This window comes from Halichoerus grypus, chromosome 6, assembly GCF_964656455.1.
Source record: "Halichoerus grypus chromosome 6, mHalGry1.hap1.1, whole genome shotgun sequence".
NCBI classification, from domain to species: Eukaryota; Metazoa; Chordata; class Mammalia; order Carnivora; family Phocidae; genus Halichoerus; species Halichoerus grypus.
In genome coordinates, this window is record NC_135717.1 from 53,163,044 (window position 1) to 53,187,727 (window position 24,684).

General features: G+C 49.6%; 1 protein-coding gene across 12 annotated transcripts in view; it reads right to left on the bottom strand.

Annotated features, from left to right (window-relative positions):
* The window catches only part of FRMD4A (FERM domain containing 4A), a 596,094-nt gene that overhangs the window by 42,652 nt on the left and 528,758 nt on the right, over nt 1–24,684 (bottom strand). For all 12 annotated transcript variants that reach the window (XM_036114111.2, XM_036114096.2, XM_036114077.2 and 9 more), the window contains 3 exons: nt 21,759–21,835; nt 15,865–16,003; nt 9,979–10,120 (listed from right to left, as the gene is read on the bottom strand). In XM_036114111.2, coding sequence (XP_035970004.2) covers nt 9,979–10,120; nt 15,865–16,003; nt 21,759–21,835 — 358 coding nt within the window. The remainder of the gene's footprint in view (nt 1–9,978; nt 10,121–15,864; nt 16,004–21,758; nt 21,836–24,684) is intronic.

Sequence of the window (24,684 nt, forward strand, 5' to 3'; positions counted from 1 at the left end):
CTCACTGCCAGGAAGCAGCGCGTCACATTAGCGCTCTAGGAAACCTTCCCGGTTATTGCTCAGTAACCACCTGTTTCCATGACACCAGGTTGAAAATACCATCTTTTGGTTTTGGCGATTTTATTATTATGTTTCAATCTGAATCCAAAGAATTTTCTAGAAATAGGTCACTAATAATTTAGCAATTAAATTTAGGAGGGGGGGAAGAGGAAAAAAACCTGACCTCAAAGAAGACAATTCCTATCCATCCAGCCACAGCCAGAGAGTTTTTGACCGATGTGCTCAGCGGTCCGAAAAAGTCGCTTTCAGTGCCTATCTGGACATCTTCTGAGAGAACTACTGATCCTATGGTACGGACGCTGTGGAGGCTACTGGCAGAGATGTGGTGAAAACCTGCTTGGCTACCTCCAGGAAAAAGCCTCCATGACTTTCTTACTTCCCAGCTGGGGAACTCCAGACTTCAGCCTGTGGGCAGCCGGTTGCCGGGGGTAGGATGTGGGTGGGTGGGTGGGTTGGGGGGGGGACAGCAGCTCCCCTCCAGCTGGCAAACAGATGGAAGGATATCCTCATTCAGCTGTGATGGAGAATTTGCTCCAATCTTTCCAAAGACCCTCGGCCACTCAGCACCGGATATGAACACGCATCCTATGAAGAGCATGTTGTCAGGAACTGTGGCTCATCTGTTTTTACACAGATGCAATACTGGTGACTAGCCCGCTGATCTCAGAAGACAGAAGGGGTGCTTTCCTCTTTGAAAAGAGGGGAAATTTGAAACAAACAGTACCCCAAAGAAGAAAGAAATCTGTTGTCCTGAAAGTAAGGGAAGGAAATGACTATCTGTTCCAGCCTTCAGGGGGGAAAAAAAAAAAGAAAAAAAGAAGAGGAAGAAGAAGAAGAAGAAGCATATTCCCAGCAGATCTGTAAAAGCTGTAAGGAAAAGTTTTGGCAGACACCTCAGGAATAAATATGAGTGAAAGGTTTGAACACTTCCTTAGGATGAAGAGATATTTATTTCCCTTATAAATCCTCAATGATGAGTTCCTTACATAAAAGATGTCCTAAGAGACCCTGCGAAATAAGGTCACATTGCAGATTTTGAGATAAATGTATGATCTCTGGAGACCGTCTCTGAGAATTAAATGTGATTTTTAACATGAAAAAAACGTGTGTTTGGACGACTCCTCATCAGGCTCAGAAATTGTAAAAATAAAATAGTTCACTTCAAAGAGTAGTGAAGTGAAAGCTCTGTGGAAAAGCGGCACCTCTGACAGAAACTAGGCATTTCTGGAACAGCCTTACCGTGTGGTTGTTTCCTTGCCCAGCGGCACTTTTGCCCATGGGTGAAGTGGACAAATATAGTTGGGGGGAAAGGGACTGAACAGTTGCTTATAAAAATTTGCAGCAGCCTCTAGTAAAAATATACTAAGAACGATCCCTAGCTGAAACTACTGTTTATGAGTAACTCGTATGATTTCCCTTTCCTATATTGTGGAAGGAGGGGGCTTACCTTTCTAGCTCCCAGACTCTGTTAGTTCCCTTGCAACATCAGGAGGGCTGGCCCAAATGGGAACAGAGCCGTGCCTAGCAGAGGTCACAGTGACACTTATTTTTCAAAGTTTAAAATCTCACCGTTGGAGAGGAGTTCACTTAGGTTATCCATGGTTACTCTGTTCTGGTTCTCTTCATCAGGCAGAGCTATTCCTTTAGCACCAACACCCAAGGGCAGAAATGTATCACTATAAATGACTTAATTAGGCTCCCCCCACCCACCCAATATGCGATCAGAAAGGGAAACCGTTCTCCCTTCTTCTCAGTCTCGATGCCGGCCCATCCTACTCCAGCAAGCCCAGAAATATCCATTCCACAGAAGGGGAGCTCTCAGCCCTCCCTGGTCACGCAGTCCAGCAGGAACACGGCCTGCCAGAGGCTGTAGGGCTGTGTCTGCCTGCAGAGCACTGAGGTTATGAGCAAAGTTAAAGCCCCTGGAATCCTGCTCACCCCTAGACCCAAAAGCAGAGGGGGCAGGGAGCTGGTAATAGAGACCTTTAAGAGGCTGGAGAGAGACACAGGGAGAGGAGAGAGTGAGGGCAAGAAAGAAAGGAAGAAGACCCAAAAATCCAAATAAACCAAAAGACAATGTGATTTGTGGCAGCGCGAGGCAGTGCATTCTGAGCTGAATATAGCCGTGACCGTAAAGTTGGCTGATGCCGATCAGATCACCTCTCCGTAGGGAGCGAGGTCAGATCCTGGCATCCTCATTGTTATATTAGTTATTAATAAACTTCCTAACAATGGAAGGAAGTGCCAGCCCTCAGAGAAGGGGAATGTGTGAAAGGGTGAGTAATGAACGCGGACAGATCCCAGGCGGTGTGAGGGCCCAGGTCGGCACATGTTTCCCCCAGAACGGAAAGTGTCGGGGCTGGGGCACGATCACACACCACGGGGGGGGGGGGGGGGGGGGCGTGGTGTGTGTGTGTGTGTGTGTTTTAAACCAAAGATCCCTCGCCACATTCTTCGCAATCCTGATCACGATGATGACTCAACTGCCATCTCGTTAATCACACAGCCTATTTATAGACACAACACGGCCCTTTGTTTTATAGCAAATGGGTGGCTGGGGCCAGCAGCAGTCGCATGGTTTCATCCCTTTTAGAGAGGACACACAGTACCATGTATTTATTTATTTTTTGGTCTGGGAGGCTCCTGCGACAAGCCACAGGGGCCTCAGAACACTGTTGTTTCCCAAGTAAGTTTCCACCATTTTCTTTAAATAGGCGGAGAGCAAAACCACATCTTGCTTGGCCCCCTGTGCTCCCACGGGCCTCAGCCCCGCTCCACAATGGCGAAGCCTTAGAACAATGCTCAGGACAGCCCTACGCTGCCTCCCGCTTTCACACAAGCTATGGAGAGGCCGTGCACGGCCAGCTACCAGGACAAGCGCCCTTGCTGGTTTGGTTTTTGTTTTGTGACTACATTTTTTTCTCCTCTCCCACCTTTTTTTTGAGATTTCAAGAGATGGGGGAAGGGAAGAGAGGTGCAAACCCGTGGAAGTCCCACAGAAAAAGATTTCGGATGCTTTTTTTTTTTTTTTGAACTTGGAGAACATCATCACTGAATGGTTTGAATTCACAGCTGTCCTCTCTGCCTCTGTCTGAACTTCCACAGATTTGTTACCTGAAGCACAGACGAGCCAGAGCCACGAGAGGGCTGTGGGCAAACTGGGAGGAACCGGGCAGGCTCTCCCGGGGTGGAGTGGAGAGAGGGCCCTGCTGCCTGCCCCTGCAGCAGTCAGTGGGTTCAAGGGGCACCCAGTCAGGCAGAGCTTGTGAGGACGCCCACCCAGCACCAGGCGTGTGGCTCTGGTGGCCTGCCTTGGCACCTGAGCTGTCTCGACGTCCCTTCTTCCAGGGGACTCTGGGAAGACTGCACCATCTCTCAGCTGATGTGTTCTGGGCACAAGGGTCCTCACATCCTTTCAAGCCTGACCGCCAGACCCCTCTACAGATGGATTCGGGATACGGGTTCCATAGCCTTCTTGTGGTCTGAATCACATTCGGTGCCTTTTAGTCCAACACCGGCCTTGCATCTCGGGCTCAAACATCTCACCGCCTCTCAGGGTGTCTACTAGGACAGGGGCCTACGGGTCTGAGACGGGAGGGCCCTATGCATCACCATCGAAGAATTTAGGGGGCCTAGCCCTAAGCCTCAATAAATGGTTTCAACTATGTGGACCCTTACTTTCTGAAATGCCAGCCCCTGGCTCAGGGCATTAGTGAGTGTAGACTTCTGACTTCTTTCATACGTAGCAATGACCCTGCTTTGTTTCTCTAGCAACTCATACCTCAGATGCCAAGTACGGGACATCAGTAATTTTAAAGGTATTTACATGCCTTTAGTTAAATAGGAAAATCACCTTCATCATTACTAAGAGCTTGGAAATATTTTATCTCTGTTAACATCAATAGACAGTATGAAGCACTCTGAAGAGAGGGACTCTAACTTTGTAAAATGTTGTGTATAGTACCAGGCAAGATCTGGGAGCTAGGAAAAGGGTTCACACCATAGTGATATTACATTGTCGTTACATGGCTCAGCCACACCACAATCCGGGGATAGACCAGGGTGAAAAAGTAGATGGAAGACAGCATGGGTGCACACTACTTGCAAAAGGAGCCTGATCTGACTAGATGAACTTTTCAAGGTCTGATGCCAGTGTACACGGTGATACGGGACAATCCGAGGGAGAGTATCGGTGGTGGGTATCTGAGTTCTAGGCAAGGCCCAAAATGCCTTACACTTCAGGAACACAGAAGGTCCTTAAAATGCAGCACGTGCAGGATTCTTGCTACTAGTCTTCCAATTCTGACTTCAATAACCCTATACCATGGACATTGGTTTTGGCAATGATTTTTTGGATTTGACACCAAAATCAAAGGCACCTAAAGTAAAAATGAACAAGCGGAACAACATCAAACTAAAAGCTTCTGTACGGTAAAGGAAACCGTCAACAGAACAAAAAGGCAGCCTACTGAATGGTGGAAGAGATTTGCAAATCATATATCTGATTAAGGAGTTAGTATCCAAAATATATAAAGAACTCATACAACTCAATAGCAAAAAACCAAACAGTCCAATTAAAAAATGGGCAGAGGATCTTACTAGACGTTTTTCCGAAGACATGCAAATGGCCAATAGACACGAAAAGCTGTTCAACATCCCTCATCATCAGGGACGTGCAAATCAAAACCACTAGAAGATATCACCTCACACCTGTCACAATGGCTAGAATCAAAACGAGAAGAAATAACAAGTTTTGGCAAAGATGTAGAGAAGAAGGAACCCCCGTGCACTGTTGGTGGGAATGCAAACTGGTGCAGCCACTGTGGAAACAGTATGGAGGTTCCTCAAAAAAATTAAGAACAAAACTGCTACATGATCTAGCATTCCACTTCTGGGTATTCATCTGGAGAGAATGAAAACACGAATTCAAAAAGATACACGTACCCCTCCGTTCACTGCAGTGTTATTTGTAACAGCCAAGGTATGGAGACACCTCACCAATGAATGGATGAAAAAGATGTAGCATATACATGTAATGGAGTATTATTCAGCCATGAAAAAAGATGAAATCTTGCTGTTTGGGACAACACAGATGGACCCTGAGGGCATTGTGTTAAGTGAAGTAAGTCAGGTGGAGAGAAACAAATACCGTACGTATAATCTCACTTATATGTGGAACTTAAAAAACACAAACCCAAAAAACTGAAGCTCATAGATACACAGAACAGATTGGTGGCTGCCAGAGACAGGGGTTGGGGGAGATAGGTGAAGGGGTTCAAAAGGTACTATTTTCCAGTTACAAATAAGTCATGGAAATGTGATGTTAAAAAACATTTTTTAAATCATGTTTGGAGTATCTACTGGATGTCAGGCACTCGCCTATAAGCAGAAAAAAGAATTTTCTTTTTTCTTCTTTTAAGTAGGCTTCATGCCCAAAGCTGAGCCCAACACAGGGCTCGAACTCATGACCCTGAGATCAGGACCTGAGCTGAGTCCAAGAGTCAGATGCTCAACTGACTGAGCCACCCAGGCACCCCTGAAAAAGGGATTTTAAAATGAGAATTCACTTCTCAAAATATTTTTAAGGAATATTTATTAGACAACTTTTTTGTCTTTCCTTCTCTCTCGCTCTCTTTTTTTCTTTCTTTCTTAACATAAGGCAGTAGGTGAAGGAGAGAGACCATGTGACCAAATAGGATACTGAATTAGATGCATCGTATTTTCTAAATGAAAAGCAGAACATGGGGTCTGGCAAGTGTAATAAAAAGAGTGTTTAAAATCAGGGCTTTCCTGGAAGAGTAATGCCTCATCCATCTGTGGGAGTGCATCACTAAGGAATGCTCAAGAAACAGGCAAGAGGATGCCAAAGGACAAAAAAGAACGGAGTGGGACACCAGCCAGCTGTGGAGCCATTTAAGCCAGCTAGACAGACGTCCTCACTGCGGGGGACAGGAAACCCTCCCTTCCAGGTGGGGCTGCAGAGGGCGTGCCCCAGGTGAGGGCAGAAGACAGACGGCCAGCGATCAGCAGCTGCAGGGGCAGTGACGACCAGATCTGTGGACACTTGAAATTCCCTTTGTTAACTGACGGCCTCTATTCTTTCCTGTTTGGGATCTCTCCCCGCATGGTCTTCCTAAGTCACTGGAGGGAGGCCTCCCCACGGACCCTCAGCCTTAGCCTCAGGCTCTGGCTGGCAGGACTGGGCAGGGTTTGAGGCGCTGCCTGGTCTGGTCATGGGGCATGGCTCATACTTTCTGGGCTTCTCATCTCCTGGGGCTTTCCTCTCGCACAGTGGCGCAGCAGAGGGTGGACAAGGAAAGAACCCAGGGGGTCAGGGGCCACGGATGTTGCCCCTCTGAAAGTGGAGAAGGAAAGGTCTTTAGCTGCCTCCAGCAACTCCCAGACAGCTCAGCCTGGGGCCCCTGAAGCGAAGTTATCACCCATTTGAAAATCACTTTAATATCTTGGTATAAAGATGCCTTATTTGATGTTATTCTATTATTCTGTTCTATCAGGCTGGCGGCAGTCACACAGATGCACTGCTTTCTAATCTTGAAGATGCCTAGATCTCACTTGCTGATGACCGAGTGATGTCCGTTCTGGTCAGGAGGTTTGGGCTTCCCATGCACAGCCGGGTCCGTGGCTCTGTTAGGTTACTGGCATGGCGGCCCCAGAGGCTGACAGATAGGAGTGGCCAGAGGAGACAACCCAAGACACAGGTCTGGAAGACACTGAGCAACCCTGTCACCTCAGGCTTTTATCTCTTCCTCAGCGGGAAGAGTGGCTCAAGGTGTGGTCCCCAGACCAGCTGCATCAGCATCTCTTAGGAACTTGTTACAAATGCTAATTCTCAGGCTCATCCCCAGACCCGCAGAGTTAGACACCCTGGGGCTGGAGCTCAACTCTGTGTTTGAACTGCCCTCCAAGTGATTCTGATGCGCCTAGAAGTTTGAGAAGCCCTGGGCTGCAAGAATCCATTCTCCTTTGGGATAGAACCCAGAACTCCTTTGGGAAAGTACCCAGATTCCCAAATGGATATGAAACCACAGCAGGGATGCACACCTCGCTGAGCCTGAAGGATGAGCTGGGCTCATGTGTGGCTGGAGGAGGAGAACCGCTGGCAGATAAATCCAGACTCGAATCTCAGACCCTGGGCTTTAACAAGGGTCAGAAGTGTCTAGACTACAAACACAGGGGCGGGTGCTGGCTCTGCCCTCTGCCTCTCGGCAGGGGGTTGAGAGTGGCTGTAATTTGAGGCAGGGGTCTGGGGCTTTGTAGGACATCCTCTTCAATACAAGACAGCAACATTTTCTACAACTTTCACTGTAAACCTCAAGGTCTCAGAAATAATGATCATTTGGTTCGCTGTGCTAATGAAAACATTCTGAAGAATCTGAGGCAGGGAGGGGTTTATGGTAAACTCTATGGTGACCTGGCAGAGGGAGATCCAAGTTTTGTGGGGCATGAAGCTTATATTGGTGGCTTCATTTAAGGAAAAGAATGCAATTATTACAATAGCCAAGATATGGAAGCAACTTAAGTGTCCAGTGATGGATGAATGGATAAAGATGGTGTATATATACACAATGGAGTATTACTCGGCCACAAAAAAGAATGAGCTCTTGCCATTTATGACAACATGGATGGACTTAGGGGGTCCTATGCTAAATGAAAGAAGTCCGAAAAACAAATACCGTATGATTTCGCTTATATGTGGAAGCTAAAAATCAAAACGAATAAACAAACAAAAAGCAGAAACAGATCCAAAAATACAGAGAGCTGGTGGTCGCCAGAGGGGAGGGGGCTGGAGAGAGGGGCAAATTGGGTGGAGGGGAGTGGGAGGTCCAGGCTCCCAATGATGGAATGAGTAAGTCCCAGGGATGCGAGAGACAGCACAGGGAATACAGTGGATGATATGGTATTAGTGTTATAGCGTGACAGACGGGACCTACACTTGCAGGGAGCAGAGCATACCACAGATGATGAATCACTGTGTTGTACGCCTAAAACTCATGTAACATGTGTCAACTGCACTTCAAGGTAAAAAAGAAAAGAATGCAAAATGTGTCATGTTCACAGAAACACATGGGCCCTCCCAGGGCCTCTGAACGGCCTGCCTGGTGTGGACCCCTGAGCTGAAGCTCCATTAGCCCCCCAGTAAATGGGCCTCCTGGTCCTGAAGGGGCACATCCTCCCCCTCGTCCTTCGGGTCTATGTTTTCTCCTGGCTCTGACCACACTCAGCTAGCCTAGGAGCTACCTAGACGCTTCAGCCTCTCCCCTCTGCGGGCTCTTCCCCTTCTCCCTCTCTCCCACTGCTGCTGTGTGCAGTCACTAGACGTGGTTCCAGGAAAGACCCCGGGGACCGACGGGATTTTATTGCTATGAAGACATCACTTTCCACTGCTCATGCTTGCTTACTTGTTTCTCTTTGGTGATATTTTCACTTCCATCCTTTTACAACCACGGAAGCACCGGGGAAAAGAAAAACAATGAAAAACTAGGAGAGAAACATAATAGGGAAGGTGCAACAAAGAGGAAGGGCAGTGAGGGGTGGAAGAATCTAGACCAAGCCGATGGAGGCAGGAGGCAAAATCCGGGCAGGCAGGATGCCTCCGTGAATGAAGGCGTGCTGGCTCCCCCGTCAGCAGAGGGTGGAAGAAAGGGCAGCAGAGAAGGGAAGGCTGGGTGTGAAGGTGGGGGGCCTCCGTGGACCGCATGGGGCGGGGCCTCCGTGGACCGCATGGGGCGGGGCCTCCGTGGACCGCATGGGGCGGGGCCTCCGTGGACCGCATGGGGCGGGGCCTCCGTAGACCGCATGGGGCGGGGCCTCCGTGGACCGCATGGTGCGGGGCCTCCTTGGACCACATGGGGCGGGGCCATCACAGATGGAGGGATGCTCCAACAGGGGTAGAACAAAGGTGACGCTAAGGACGTAATATTCAGAGACAGCTCCTAGAATGCTAGGGCAGGAAGGAATCTTAAAAATAAAAAAAAAAGAAGAAGAAGAAGAAAGAGCAAGCACTCTGGAAGATGGGGGAGGGCAAACGAAAACTTTTTGCTTCTCTTTCATGGCTCGGAGGCAAGGGACACTGTCCCCAGGAACAATCAGCCTTTGATGGTGTGGCCTGGGGAGTGACCTGCATTAGTTATACTTTCTAACATTTCCAAACAATGATCGCCTCCCTCCCTCTTCCTGCACTCCTCAAACCTCCCCCTCTTCCTGTCACTGCAGCAAAGGGCCTCCCTATTCTGGACATCAGCCTCCTCTGAATCCTCAGAGCTTGTCCGCCCCTCCCGCATCCAATGACAAAATGACTTGCCCAGGGCTCTTAGAAACAAGCTTGGAATCAGAGCCTTGGACTCAGTTGCAAAAGGCGCTTATCTGCTACACCGCATTCCGTGACCAAGACTCTCCTTGCCGAAGGCCAAGAGTTTCTGTACCTTCTAAAGTCCTGAAGAGTTCCCCTGCGAATAGGATGCAGTGTTGCTCAGCACCACGAGCCTGCCTTCAGCCCCTCCTTAGTTTAATTCTCGTTTAAGGACACACAAGTGAACCAACCCCACTTCGTCCTTGGACTTGACATTCCTGACAGTCGGCCTTCAGCATTCAGAAGGCTCTGCAGGGTGCCTGAGGAGAGGTATGGAGCCAACAGTCCTTCCCACACGGCATGGTTCTGCTGCTTCTTATTCCACCCCCCTACCCTTTGGCACTTTTGGCGGTTTTCTCAGATTCCTATTTGGCTCAAAACCTTGGTCTCACAACCGGAGCCAGCTCCTTGTGAGCCTGCCAAGCTGCGTCCTCAGCGGCTGCCACTCCCGGACCTTCCCCGGAGCCACTGTGGGGTGGAAGCCACCCTCAGCCACAGCCTCTTCCCCGGCTCCCTGCATGGTGGCTCTCCAAGAAAAGCCCACTTACCTGACGACAGGAGGCTCCCGCTGCTGCCACTGATGATCTTCCCCTTGCTCCCCATGTTGGCCAGCTTGGAGGTCTTCAGCGTGCCCGTCTCGGTCAGGTCAATGGCGATCTCACTCAGGCTTCGTGCGGCATGGATTTTAGACTAGAATGGAAAAGACAGCCGGGTTATAAAGAGGTGTTCGGAGAGAGAACGCTTATCACCCACGGGCTTGGGGTCCTGAGATTTAGCAAATGGACTACTGTCCTGGCTTGCAGCACTTTTAGGTTTCTGTTCTCCGGCTCCGTCCCTAATCACGGAAGCTCCCTGCAGGAGGTATGGCTCTAGAGCGGACATGAGTGATGCGTTTTCCAAGCTATTCTATGGGCTCTACTATGCCGTGCCCAGAGCAGGGACTCTGGCATCAGACGGACCTGGTCGGAGTCCTGGTTTGGGGAAAGTCCCTTGATCTCACGGAGCCTCATGATTCCCAGCTATAAAATGGGGAAAAACACTACCTACCACTGACGGTTCTGTTAGGGTCAAAGGAAGTAAGGCATGTGAAGGGCTCCCCTATGCCGTCCCCTCGTACACAGCTCTCAATAAATAGCAGTGATTATATTTTGTGTTTAAAGGAGGAGGAAAAAAATAATTTTCAGCTTTGTGAACGACAGAAGTATATGAAACAGATTTATGAAGTCCCCATAGATTCTGAGGGGATTTAAATGCCTTCCAGTGTTAGCCCCGTGGCCATGGAACGTTTAGAGGCTTGGCACGTGATGGTGCTCTAGACATACAAGGAGCATGTCTACATGTGTAGAAGCCACTGAACAACTGCTCGTTTGGACGCCCAGGCCCCACCAATAAGCGTCTGACACCGTGCTCTGCTTCTGTTTTGATACCTGTGTGCTCCAAAGTCTTCAGATTATAGTTAACGCTCCACTCCATTTATCCTGCATATTAACTGGCCTGCCCTGGCTAACAGTAACACCGGGCTGGATTAATTAGAAAAGTACTCTGTTATCACAATCCTATTCCTAAAAGTGTTCGTTTTTCACAAAGCTACCTTTTTTAGTTACTGCCCTCAGTAGATGAAAATGGGTTTGCATTGCCTACACATGTGTTTGATGTTTGCTTTTTTTTTTTCCCTTCTTCAGGAAATCAATTTTTGTGATCGTGCTTAAGGCAATAGACTTTACCCACAGCACGAACTTAATGAAAAACACTGTAAATGCTAGTAGAACCCACACATTTGCTGAGGTTTCTTTCCGTGGCCATTGGCTATAGCCCATACAACGATGGAACTAGGTGATGTCCTAAACCAAGATTTTCAGTCCCTTCATGTGTGTCCGCCCCCACACACCCAAGTCTGTCCCCCACACAGGAGAAGCCGGCAGAGGGCGGATACGGGGGCCACGGCGGGTGGGTAGACGCTGCCCATTCTCTTCCTTACTGACAGTCTCTGCCCAGGTGCCCTGCGCTGTCCAGCAGAGGCTCTCTGAACCCCCATGGCCTTGCCCTTCCTCTGGCCTCCACACTGATGCAGACACTGATGAAGGACCATGTCTTCCAACAGCTGAGCACTTTCCTCTTATTATAAGAGAGTCTAGGATCAAGGAAACATGGAGTGTTTTTGCTTGTTTTGTTCTCTGGGTATGAACAATCATCTCATTGGTCCTTCCTTGACTGATGTCTCCTTTCTGACCTCAACTCTGAATGTCCCTGCACTCAGATCCAGGTCACCTTCCTCAGGTCAGGGCCTCCTTGCTCAGGATATAACCCTGGCCACCAGGGCCCCCCACAGCACTCTGGCTGGGGGTGTGGGGGCTGGGGGGCAGAAGCAAGAAGTGCCTTTTGTTTCGCATGGACAGCGCATGTCCACAGGGCCCATCTGGTTGAGCTTTACCCTCTGAGCAAGCAGAGGGAGCACACCCATTACTTTCTGCAGCACTCTTCTTTACCAACACCCACGCTCGAATAAAAAGAGCTGTCGCTTGCAGCTACTTAATGACTCATGGAGACACAGAACAACTCAGCGTGGTGGGGAGGCGCCCATGCTTTGAAGTCAGAAAGATCTGGACTGGAATCTTGGCTCTGGCCAGTTCACCACTGTCTGGCCATGACCTTCAACCTGTCTGATACTCAGATCCCTGCTTGTAAAATGGAGCTCTTAAAACCCAAATGGCAGAGTTGTGATAAGGACTAAATTAGATAATATAATGTTGAGGCCACTGGAATTGAAATAGGAACAGGATCCAAATCAGGGCCTGGAAGTAATTTGCTAAATGAGGTGAGACTGATGGCTCAACCTGGTACTTGGGGGAATCTCATTAATCACACGGAAGACCTGTCCCCACCCCACCTCCATTCCTGCCACACATCGGTCTGAGAGGCAAAAACCAAAATATGGAAAAAGGGACCAACAGCTATCCTTCCCAAGGGAGACTAGATTCGTCGAAGTTTTAGGAAGTTACTAGCTTCTCTCCAAATGGAAATAGGACAATGACCAAAAAGACCCAGTGCAGAGAGCGATGCTAAGAGGAATGAGTACAGATGGGGAGATTCTTTTCTCGAAAAGTCGAGTCTTTGGGACAACACAAAAGAGCCTCCAACATTCTGAACATTGTGCTTTGAGGGTCTTGCCCTACTGAGTTTTATTACTGTTATCTCACAAGCAAGGTTGCGTTGTCCCCTACCATGCTGTCACTCTGCTTCTGATCTAGATGGAATGAAGAACAGAAGACAGATCAGAAAAAAAAAAAAAAAACAAAACAATTAAGAAGAAGGAAAGATGTCTGGACTGGAGGCCAACTTGAGAAGTCCCCACTCTGAGTTCAGAGGAGAGGTGTCTAATGTTTACTCTCAACAATTTGAGCTTTCAACTATTTTCCTCCCAAGTCAACAAGACATTCCTTAGCTCTGGGTTCTGGGCTCCAGAGGTTGCTGGGATCCTTGGGGTCAGCAAATATAAGTTACCAGTTGTAATTGGTGCCTGGACAGCCTCTCATTCTGCATGAGCCGCAGGAAACCAACCAACAGGGGCTCTTTCTGTTGTCTTTGGTGATGGAAGGTGTTGGTGTGTGTATGTGTGTGTGTGTGTGTGCGTGAGAGAGAGAGAGAGAGAGAGAGAGACGCTGTTCTTACAGGATTGGCACAAGGATCCTGAAAGAGGAAAATGCCTGAGCGCCAGGGAAGAGCCTGAGACTGCTCGGCCACCCACTCCTGCTGACTCAGACCACTAGACTGCACTTGTCTCTGGGGCTGATAAGCATCACCTGGGAGGCCTGGGCTTTGCCGAAGCCCTTCAGAGAAAGGAATGGATGGCATGGCCTGGTGTAGCAGGGTGTGGGGCAATGGCCCCTATGCTGGCCAATACCGGCTACTTAGAAATATTTTGCAGCCCGTCCCAGGTCTCTCAGCCGTCACTCACCAGAGGTCATTCTGCCCATCAGAGACGGATCACATCACCCTTGTACAGAGAATGACATTCCAGAAGCGAAAGGTGTCGTAACGTAATTCCTAAGGGGAATTTTATCATCTCTGACTTCATCTGGGAAACTCTGAGAGAACTTAACCTTTACACAAGTGTTGGCCGGGGAACAGTATGTTGGATTAATGATGATGATAAAAGATAGCACATATCTCCTAAAGCAATTTCACACACACTGTGTCATCGGGCCAATCAATAATTTCCGTATTTTCTTTCTTGTTCTCTAATCGGGAAAGCAAAGCAGGAGCAATGGAAGACTTGCCCAGGGTCACAGAACTGGAAATGGAGTCCCTGGACTTCCACGTGGGAGAGTTGGTTGCTCACCTGCCACTGTGGGTTGAGGAATGGGTTCCTATGAGAAATGGAAGGGCTCTGGAGCATCCGTGAGCATTCAGAGCTTACTGGGGGAAGTTCTGCTCCTGGGTGGATGTGTATTTCCTTCCGTCCCCCAAGGGTCACCGAGAAGGATGGCTGAAATTTCCCTATTGCTGTGGGCACCTGCTTTGGCCTTTTAAAAGACACTTCCTGTTAATAAATGATCTTTGATAATTACTTTTTGAAGTTGACTTGCTGCATCAGAGGGCTGACCTGTAAGCCTGGCCAATAAGGCTTCTCCAACTGCAGAGTAAGACCATCTTTGAGAACGGGGAAGAAGGCCCTGCTGAACGGCCTCTTGCGTTGCCCAAGAGACCCTCAATGCAAAGAACGAGCATGGGGGTTGGGGATGGGAGGGGTAGATCTCAAACCGCTAATGTACTAACCTAAGGGTGAGATACACTTTGTCTCTTCTCCTTTCAAAATTGTGCCGTCAGTGTGTGTGGGGTCTGCCCACAAGAGGAACTGGCAGTGGGGTTTGGGAGGGCTGCCAAGGTCTCTACCCCTTACCACCCATTCCCAAACAATGCAGAGGATGGAATCGATGTTTTAAGGTTTGGACCTCCAACTCCCGAGACCCGAGGGCAAAATGCTGACACCCACCTACTGTCTCAATCTAAAGCATGAGTCAAAACGCTTTGGCCCTGTTTCTTTTGATCTAATCGGGCTTCAAATCCCTGTGCCAATGTCCATCATCACCAGGAAAGCTGTGGAATGCTCCCATTATGCCTAACAACAAAAAAAAACCCCTCCACTCTGTGCCCATTCACCCCAGAAAATGACCAAAAAAGGGGTCAGGAAGAAGACTTAGCAGAGGAGAAAAACATGTTACAGAGAAGAAAGTGACAGCTACCCAGGAAGGGCTCAGATTTGAAGCTGAATTATGAGTTGAGAGATTGTTTCCTTTTCTCCTATTTTTGTAATATCTTTCTCCTTCCTCCCGCTAGATCCCAGGTTACTCCTTCCACTCCCCTTCCCAAGCCAGGGAAAGAGCAACCCCATCCAGACGGAAAATGAGGCAGAAGAAGAAGCTGTAAGGATCCAAGAGGGCACCGATCTGATGAATCTTGGGTCCAGTAAGCCTAGGGTCCGGCCACTTCCTTGCCTCCCGAGAACCCACATGATGGGACAAAACCTCCCAGGGGCCACCGCCCAGCTCCTTCCATAGCTCTGCAGCCCCTCCCCCCACACCAGCAGGATCCTGGGAAAGGTGCAAGACCCATCCTGATGGGGCTCTTCAGCAGAGAGCTAACGAATGAGAATGGCTCGTGGGGGGGATGCAAGGCAGCACAGAAGACGGGCTGGAGGAAGAGGGGGCCGAGTGTTGATATAAGCTGTGTGTGAACCAAGGAGACGTCATTCTCCCACCCGCCAGAAAATGCACCTGCGTGTCTGCATTGGGGCTGGGTCAAATCTCCCTTGGAGGATGATTGTTTACCAAGGCCCGAGGCTCCAGGCCTACCTTAGGGAAACAGGGTTGGGTGCTGCTGCTACTTTTTTTTTAATGTTTCCACTTCTGACTTTTAAAAAAAAATGGAGGTGGCAGTTGGAAAGGCCTGAAGCGCTTTCACAGCAATTATCCTGAACAGTTAGATGGTGTCTATTAATTGCAAACGGTTGCTTTTTTTTTTTTTTCCTCTCTCAAAAAGCAAACAATATGCCACTGTTTAAACACCATACAGGGCTTCACGGCTTGTTCCAGGGAGAGGTTCCTGAGGTTCAGAAGCATGCTCTGAATTCCTCAAAAGGGCCCTACCTGGCTACAGTAAACGGTTTGAGAGGCTGCAACCGTGGTTGGGCCCGAGCCCCTTAACCAAGTTGCGTGGAACGTGCCCTTTGGAAGAGCCCGTCTCCTTCCTCCCTCCCATAATTCTTTCATACCTGTGCACATCTCGGGGCAAGGGACACGGGGCTGCCCCCACCCACCCAATTCCCAATCCCTCAACTAGGAGACACGGGCCCTCGTGTGCCCTTAGGTAAGCCTGCGGTGTGGTCAAAGGGCCGGTCATTGTGGAGTCCCTCCCAGCCCCGGAGAAGGACTTACCTTACTCTGCTTTCTGTCCAGATAGAACTGGTGTTGGCTAATGGCCATAGCCCAAATGGACTTGATCAAAGCCGGACATGCATACCACGTATGCACTGCAATGCCGCTGTGTCCAAATGTCCTCCTTGTCACTGAAGCCCTGGGATGGCAAGAATCACAAGGTTCAACCATGTTGATGATGCGGGACTCCAGTGACTGGTTGACAGCTTTTACTGAGATCCCCATGGGATTTAAAAGCCCTTGCATAAATGGGACAGATGAGCGCACACACACGCGCGCGCGCACACACACACACACACACACACACACACTTAGGGAAACTAGCTAGCAAAGGCCATCTTTTTAATTGTTTAATAAAAATCGTATATATTTTCTTTAACCATTCATCAATGGACTTTTGGGCTCTTTCCACAACTTGGCTGTTGTGGACACTGCTGCTGTAAACATTGGGGTGCATGGACCCCTCAAATCAGCATTTTTGTGTCCTTTGGATAAATACCTAGTAGTGTAATTGCTGGGTCATAGGGTAGCTCTATTTTTAACTTTTTGAGGAACCTCCACACTGTTTTCCAGAGTGGCTGCACCAGCTTGCATTCCCACCAACAGTGCACGAGGGTTCCCCTTTCTCCACAACCTTGCCAACACCTTTGTTTCCTGACTTGTTAATTTTAGCTATTCTGACAGGTATGAGGTAGTATCTCATTGTGGTTTTGATTTGTATTTCCCTGATGATGAGTGATGTTGAGCATTTTTCATGTGTCTGTTGGCCATCTGGATGTCTGCTTTGGAAAAGTGTCTATTCATGTCTTCTGCCCATTTCTTAATTGGATTATTTGTTTATATTTCTTTATATGTTTCGGAAATTAACCCTTTATCTGACATGTCATTTGCAAATATCTTCTCCCATTCCCTCGGTTGCCTTTTACTTTCGTTATTTCCTTCACTGTGCAGAAGCTTTTTATTTTGATGAGGTCCCAATAGTTCATTTTTGCTTTTGTTTCCCTTGTCTCCTTAGACAATGGAGTATTACCTGGTGATCAAAAAAAATGAAATCTTGCCATTTGCAACAATGTGGATGGAACGAGAGTGTATTATGCTAAGTGAAGTAAGTCAGGGAAAGACAAATATATGATTTCACTCACATGTGGAATTTAAGAAACAAAATAGATGAACATAGGGGAAGGGAAGGAAAAATAAGATGAAATCAGAGAGGGAGGCAAACCATAAGAGACTCTTAAAATAGAGAACAAGCTGAGGGTTGCTGGAGGGGAGGTGGGTGGGGGGTGGGCTAAATGGGTGATGGGCCTTAAGGAGGGCACTTGGGATGAGCCCTGGGTGTTGCCCGTGCGTGATGAATCACTGGATTCTGCTCCTGAAACCAGTGCTGCACTCAATGGTAACTTGAATTTAAGTTGAAGAAATTATATAAATTTCAGGTGTGCAACAGGATTTGATATACATATAGTGAAATGATTATTACTGTCAAGCTAATGAACAGAGATCATATCTTCACATATCTGTCATGAGAGCCCCTGAGATCTACTCTCCTAGTTCATTCCCACTATTCAGTACAGCATCATTAACTATAGCCCTCACACTGTACCTTAGATCCATAGGCTTATTGTTCTATGTAACTGCAACTTTGTACCTCTGACCAACATCCCCCCATTTCCTCTCTTCCCTGGCCCAGGTAACCACCTTTCTACTTTCTGCTTCTACATATTTGACTTTTGAGAGTCCACATATTCATGAGATCATGCAGTTCTTTTTCTCCCCTCACCCCTGCATCTGGCTTATTTCACTTAGCATAATGTCCTCCATGTTCATCCACATTGCTGCCAATGTCAGGACCGCCTTCTTTCTTACGGCTGAATAATACTCCATTGTACATATACACATCACCATTTCTTTATCTGTTCATCCCTCCATGAACACTTAGGTTGTTTCCATATTTTGGCTATCATGAATAATGCTATTCTTTTTATTTACTGGCTCCTTAGGGTTCAGAATTTGTCCATCCTCTGCCTCATCTGGGATAAGATGGGTCATTCTAGGTCACTGGACGGTCCTTTCTGAGCTTCAGCTCCTGGCGCTGGGCCAAGACAAACTTCAGAAACAGGAAAAGCCTTTGACAATGTCCTTTATTAAGCAGGCAATGCTGCCTATGGTGAAGGATAAGTAAATTCTGTTCTAATCACCAGCACAGGCCACAGCCTGTGGGATGTCCCGAGGGAGTCCGGACTTCTCACACTGCTCTAACTCAGTGTTCCTTGAAAGAGTTGGTTATCAATCTCAAATTTAGTCAGCCGGCAGGCAGGGTATAAGGAATCAAAACAGGGATGACAGAAAGGAGTGCAGCCAATCTTCCGCACTACCCACCGACACATACACATTTACAGAGCAGCTAGGGCATATATCCATCTGGGGTACACAGAGGCAACCAATGAAAATCAATGAAAAGTGGGAAATGTGGGTTCCAACATAATTCACCACATCCATGATGTTGGGGGGAAAAACAGAGTGATAGGATCATGCTTTCCGTGAAGTGTATTCCATAGACTAGGCAGATGATTTTGCAAATGAAATCTGAGAACATGTGTTTGCATGCACACGCGTGTGTGTGTCTGAGTGTGTGTGCGCGTGCGTGCACGGCAAGGTACTGGGGTGGGGCCCAGGGTATTTGATGTGAACATCAGGAGAGAAGAGTGTGTTCTCAGGTTTAAGATACCTAATCTGGAAGAAACTTGGGTCATCAGGACTCATGAATAACTGTTTTTTTAATGACACATTTTCCCTGGAAGAAAATCTAGAGCTGTTCCCATCAGTTTTCCTTGGGGGCTAAAGACCGAACAGAGGGTCTTCTTCAGACCCACCTTTAGGGAGAAATTCAAATCTGGTGGCTCGTTAATGCTACTGATTCTAGGCACAGTAATTCCTCGTTTAGTTAAGTTAGGAGAAAACGTCAGCTCATGGGACAGAACATGGTTGAAAATAATGGGGAGGGAGCCAGCAAGAGAGTTAGGAGGAGCACCCCACCGATCTCTGTAGAAGTAAAAAGAAACCGATCAGAACTCCCACGTTGGCTTCCACAGCCGTGGCTGCTCCTGGGAATACGTGCAATCTTTTCTCCCAGAAAAGCTGAATTAGAAAGGAGAAGTAACTGGGCGTGTGTCTGAGTGAAAGCATGAGTGGGTAGGGGCCAGGTGCTTGTGTTTGTAAGGGAGGGGAGGGAGGAAGGGTTCAGGAGGTTGGCCAGGTCTAGGAGGTTCTGCAGGAACACCACATCAGACACTGGGAGTTTTCTCCTGCTCCATTATTCATTTATCTCTTCTCGGCATCTTTCCCTTCAGGCTCTTCCCACCCCACTGACTTCTCTGTTTTGCCTAAACTTTAGAAACGGAGTATTTGCCAAGCCCGGAGAACCACCGAACCCATGTGGCTATCAAGTTGGGGGGTCCATGTATAGGAACACAGATCCAAGGTTACCTTCTATGGTCCCACCCGGGACCAGGCGACCCAGGACACACGGCACCCTCTGCCTGGGCTGATGCCCAGTCCCCACTGTGTCCCACCGGTGGCCTCTTCAGGACATGATTCTCTTCCTCACTTGCCCTCCCATCACTTTGGTTCTGACCCCCTTTCCTGGCTGGGACCACCCCAATGTAGAGTCAACCAGACTGGTCTTCCCTGCTCCAAATAACACGGCAACAGCTTTGGGCGCAGCGGGTAATGGAAGGAGCGCCCTGCGGCCGTGGGAAGGGAAGAGGTTCAGGGCAGAGCAAAGGCACTGTGCCAGGGAGCTAACCTGCAGCAATCCCCTTTGCTTGCCTCAGTGCACACACGGAAAAGGTGTCTTTAAAGCATCAGGGCAGACACCCCCCTGGCCTCCCTCCCCGCCCCGCCCCCTCTCCGCCTGCCTGCCTCTAGGCTGGTAGAGGGCTGTTTTCCTCGGGGAGATGTGATCACACTCTGTGCTCCACCTGCCTCTAGCACCTCCCTTCCCTCCTCTGTCTGACACCCACCTGACGAAGTCTTCATCCCCCCCCCCCCCACCCAAGGGCCGACCTTCAGCTCGAAATCCTAGTCATGCTTTGAGGTTCAGCTCAGAATCCCTCCTTCTCAGGAACCTGTCCCAACCAGCCTGGCTTCTGGCCACCTTCAGTATTTATGGTCCACGCCATCCGGCACTCGGGCCCCGGTGTGTTGTGTGGAGCGTAGCGGGATGCCTGTGAGCTGTGCAGTCAGGCTCCCTGGGTTCAAATCCTTCCTGGACCACTTGCCAGCTTTTTATAACCTAGAGCAGGTGACTTTGTTTCTTGGGTGCCTCAGTTTCCCCACACGTAGAACAGGAAGCTAGCAGGACCTCTTTCTGGGCCTGAGGCATAGCCCCTTAGATGATCTAATCCCCAGTTTTCATTCTGTCAGGCAGCCCCTTTCTGCATCTGACTCACTGTGGCAACATGCATTTCAGTCTTCACACACAGGCTTTCCCTCTCCTCACGCTTCTAAGACTGGTCTGGTTCGCTTCACCTGGAAAAGCTTGGCTGGAGTATTATTCTCAGCATCTGGCTCTCCCTCACCGGGCCCCGCACACATGGGTTCCTGCTCTGCGGAGGCAGGGTCTCCAGACCGAGACCCTCCGCAAGACCCCGAGAAACGCTGGCCAGGTCATTACTCCGCCAACGTCACCGCCTTCATCTGACTGTGCCCACTGGGTCTCCACAGTGTTCTCCACTTGCTGGTCGTGTGGGGGCTGTGGGGCGTGGGCCGAGCTCTTCCCCGCTGCGGAGTGGCTGTCTCACGCAGATTACACGGCGGGGCAGAGTGGCCTGTCACCCCTGCTGGGTTATCGCAGGCGGCAGGAGCAGGGACACTGCCCAAGCTCAGCCCTCCGACTGGGGGGCTGGCGTCCTGGTCTCTGAGAGCTCCCTGGGAGGCAGAGAGGCTTGTTTTGCTGCTCAGAGGACATGTGTGAGGGGGGCTGGGGCATCAACGGTGCCTAACTGTCCCCTTGGCTCCTCTATAGGGTCTGACCTTTTCACTGTCTTCCTAGGGCTACTTTCTTGTAAATCCACTTTGGACCTACTGAGAGCAATTTATCCTTAGGTGTCAGGCCTGTTTTCAGGGAGTTTTGCTGCTGTTTCTGAGCTGCCTCTAAGTCCAGGACCTGCCGGCAGACAAAGAGAGGAAAAGCAGCCGGGATGTGCTGCCTGAGAACCTTCCAGAACCTTCCACGCAGGGCTTGCTGCATTCCAAACCAGGACCCTATTGTTGGGCATGTGACTTAGAGAGCCCTGGTTTTCACACTAGTGCTCCCTGGGACACAACATGAGATGGGGAGAAAAAGAACTCTCTTGCTTTCGACATCCACCCACACCAACACCCAAAAATTACAGCTCCTGGAATCAAACAACTTCACACAACTGCTTTAGGTCTAGATTCCTTTCGGTGCCGACTGTCCTCCCTGAAACATTCTCAGAAGCTCTGACAAGCCATCCTTCAGACTTCTCTGGCACAAGCTGCCGGAAAGGACTCGGAACACTACCCAGTCTAGTGTGGTGTTTGTTACCAGGTGCCATCCATCTGCCCTCGAATGCCCCGGCATGCAAAGATAACACCACACATGAACACCGAACACATGTAGCCAGAGGAGAGAATCACGGAATTGCCAATTCCTCTCGTGCACGCACACGCAAAGCATGCTTGAACCCTCCGCATCTATCAACATATTTAGTAGAGAACAAAGCTTCACCGTCAGATTGGCGTATGCTCCCCACGGGCAACTATCCTCCTCCCGCTCCCCAAAATGAACAACGACAGCACGAAAATAGTCATATAACTAACATGCCGGCTGGGCCACGCACTCCCAGAAGGAAAGGACTTTTCTAGCTTACCTGCGGGGGTCATGAACTTCCACGGAAAACTTCTTCTCTCTGAAATACAGGTTTTCCAACTGTCTCCATTGGAATATCTGGACAGAAAACAATGCGGTTTACATTCAGGAGTGGTTGGCTCAGGGCTCTCGTCGTCTTTGCAGCCTAACTTCTCCAGCTAGCCGCTTCCTTATCAAAGCAGAGACTGCACAGTTGTTTGCACGCCCTCCGCCTCTTGCTGGAGACACACACACGCACACACACACACACACACACACGCACGCCGCTCTCCAATGTGGGTGTGGATTTTCCTGCAGGTTTCTTAACGGGAACAAAACAAGTTCTTTTCAAGTTGGTCTCCTCCGCTTTGCCTTTGTTGCATTATCCGAGACCCAGACGGTTCCCAGCTCCGCGGACTTTTCCCTCCAAAGAGAGGGGGCGAGCGGGGGCTCTAGGAGGGCGGGCTGCCGGGCGGGGAGCAGGGCCCGCTCTAGGAGGGAAGCGGGAGCCGTCTGCGCAGCGCTCAACTGAGCTTCCTCCCTCCAGTGCTGAAATGGGAAGGCGGTCAAATTCCCAGCCTCCCATCGGGACTCCACTTCCTGCCCACTAATGTGGAAGAGCTCGGACTCGCCCTGGCGATCCGGCTCGGGAAGCTTCCCCGCAAAGGGCGGGGGCTGCTGGAACCTTATTTCGGGGGCAGGCAACTCGAGATAACAATATGAGCTTGTCAAGCCCCGGCTTCTTTCTGCAGCACAAAGCAAATCCAGAGTCCGGCTGGCGGGATGCTGCCGCCAGGGGCTGGCTGCCATCAGAGAGGGGGGAGGTAGAAATGAGGCAGTTCTGTGAAGGGGGGGTGACGAGTTCCTGCCGCTGCCCCATGCATGCCCTCGGGCTCTGGTGGGCACCCCGCCTTGCAGGAGGGAGCCTGTTAACGAGGAAACTGACTGCAAGGTCTGGGAGTGATTAGGGCAGCCGTTGCTGGCAGGGGAGGGAGGGGGCCCTTTCATCGGAAGAAAGTTACTGAACCCTCTGGAAAATGTCAAAAGAGGTTAAAGTTGTATGCACACATGCCTGTATTTCTATTATTTATGCTTACATTTGATACATTTCGCAGCCCCTTCTAGACATCTAGAACTTGAGTTGATTTTGCCCAAAGTAGGGTAAAATGGGAATCCTGCGTTCCTCTTCATCCTGGGAGCAGCTGATGCCTCTCTGGGGTCTTCCCGTTCTCTGCGCACTGCATTGAGGCATATGCTTTTCAGGGTCTCCTCCTAGCCCCAGAGTCCTCTCAGCTGGGGCTCCTGACACTCCCTGACCTACCCCAGTTTTTGTCTCCTTAAAAGATGTGACAGTGATTTCCCTGTGCCCCATCAACCCTGCCCTTCCAGACCCAGACACGCCAGCTAGTCACGGCTTGGCCAAAGGACTCCACCCCTTTGTCAAACTGGGCTGGAAGAAAATCTCTTTCAAGAATGGCTGCATTCTTTTCACGACCTGCTCTGCCCAATGTTACAATTATTTTGTCTGCATAATAGGGAGGAGGACATCTACTCCTATGACTCTTTGGTCCACAGTTCAAAGACCATTTTGCTCTGAAGCCCAAGGAAAACTGTACTTCTCTTTTTCCTTTAGCGTTGGTTCCAAGTGGGGGAGAGAGAGACATTTCAAGGCAAGCAAGTGACCCAAAGCCCTACCTTGGCTCAGACAGCTTTGTGTGAGGTCATGGATGAAATGCCCCCTGAGTAGAGCCCATTACTCAAGTCACAGATCTGAGTTTCACGCTCCTGTCGGATGCTCTGCTAAGCTCAATCCTTCAATGAAATACCTTAAGTTCCTCTCTGACCAACCCTCTCCCCTGTTGTTAGATATTTATAGACATTTATAGACATATATTTATAGACATATAGACACCTGAACGTAGCCACAGACACAAAAACGCCAGAACTAACAGACCGCAGACACTGACCTCCTAAACGGGAGGTAGTAAGTATACAGGACCCAATGGCCAGGCACACACGCCGGGGAGTCTGACTGCATCGGTGTGAATACAGGGTCCCCGACATCCAAGTTGTTTGACCTTAGGCAAGTGACTGTACTCCTCGAGCCTCAGTTTCCCCATCTATAAAATGGCAATAATGCCCCTCCAAAGTAGAAGCAACAGATCCTCCACACGGTGTCAGCACAAAGTAAGTGCTCCATGAACTTCAGCTTAATGGGATTCCTAACTGTTCTCCCTTCTCCCAAATCTTGGCAAATAACAGAGAATTACCAAAATAATGTTTTCCTTAAATTTCCGAACTCAAGAGCTGACATCAGGGTTTAAGAAAAATAAAATTTGATTATTTGCATGCTGGAAATCCTGGACTGAAGTGTACAGAATTACTCCCCTGCCCCCCCTCCTGTTCCTCTCTGAAAAATGGGGTGGAGGGCAGGGGGCTGTTCCCTCAGAGGCAGCCTCGGCCCCTGCGCCGCACCCATCTTGGCCATAACTGGCTTCATGTGTGTGTGAGGATATGTGCTCAGAAGAGCCCAGTGCTTGGTTTGATGTTCGGCTGTCTCCAGCCCACTAAGCTTTGATCAAGCGGCCCCGCAAGTTGTGTTGCTGGTCCCAGTCTCTGGTCCTGGCTGGTGCTGGGACCCCAGACTCGGTCCTGGGCAGAGCAGCACTTAGGGTAAGGGGCCTTCTTGGAATCTGATGGGGGGGACTTCCAGGGGCTTTCTCCTCCCGGTCATGAGGAAAGAAGACAAACCTGTGCTTTTGAACACCTCACCTGGGCTTTTGGTGTGACGCCCCCTCCCACCGGGCGGAGAAACCTAGAGCCCATGCTCAGAGGGCTTGGTGCCCTGGCACCTCCTCTCTCCCTCTCCTTGTAAAGCAGGAGGCAAGCCGAGCCTCCCCAGCTGCTGGTGCTGTGGAGTGCCTCACCCCTGCCCACTCTGCCAATGG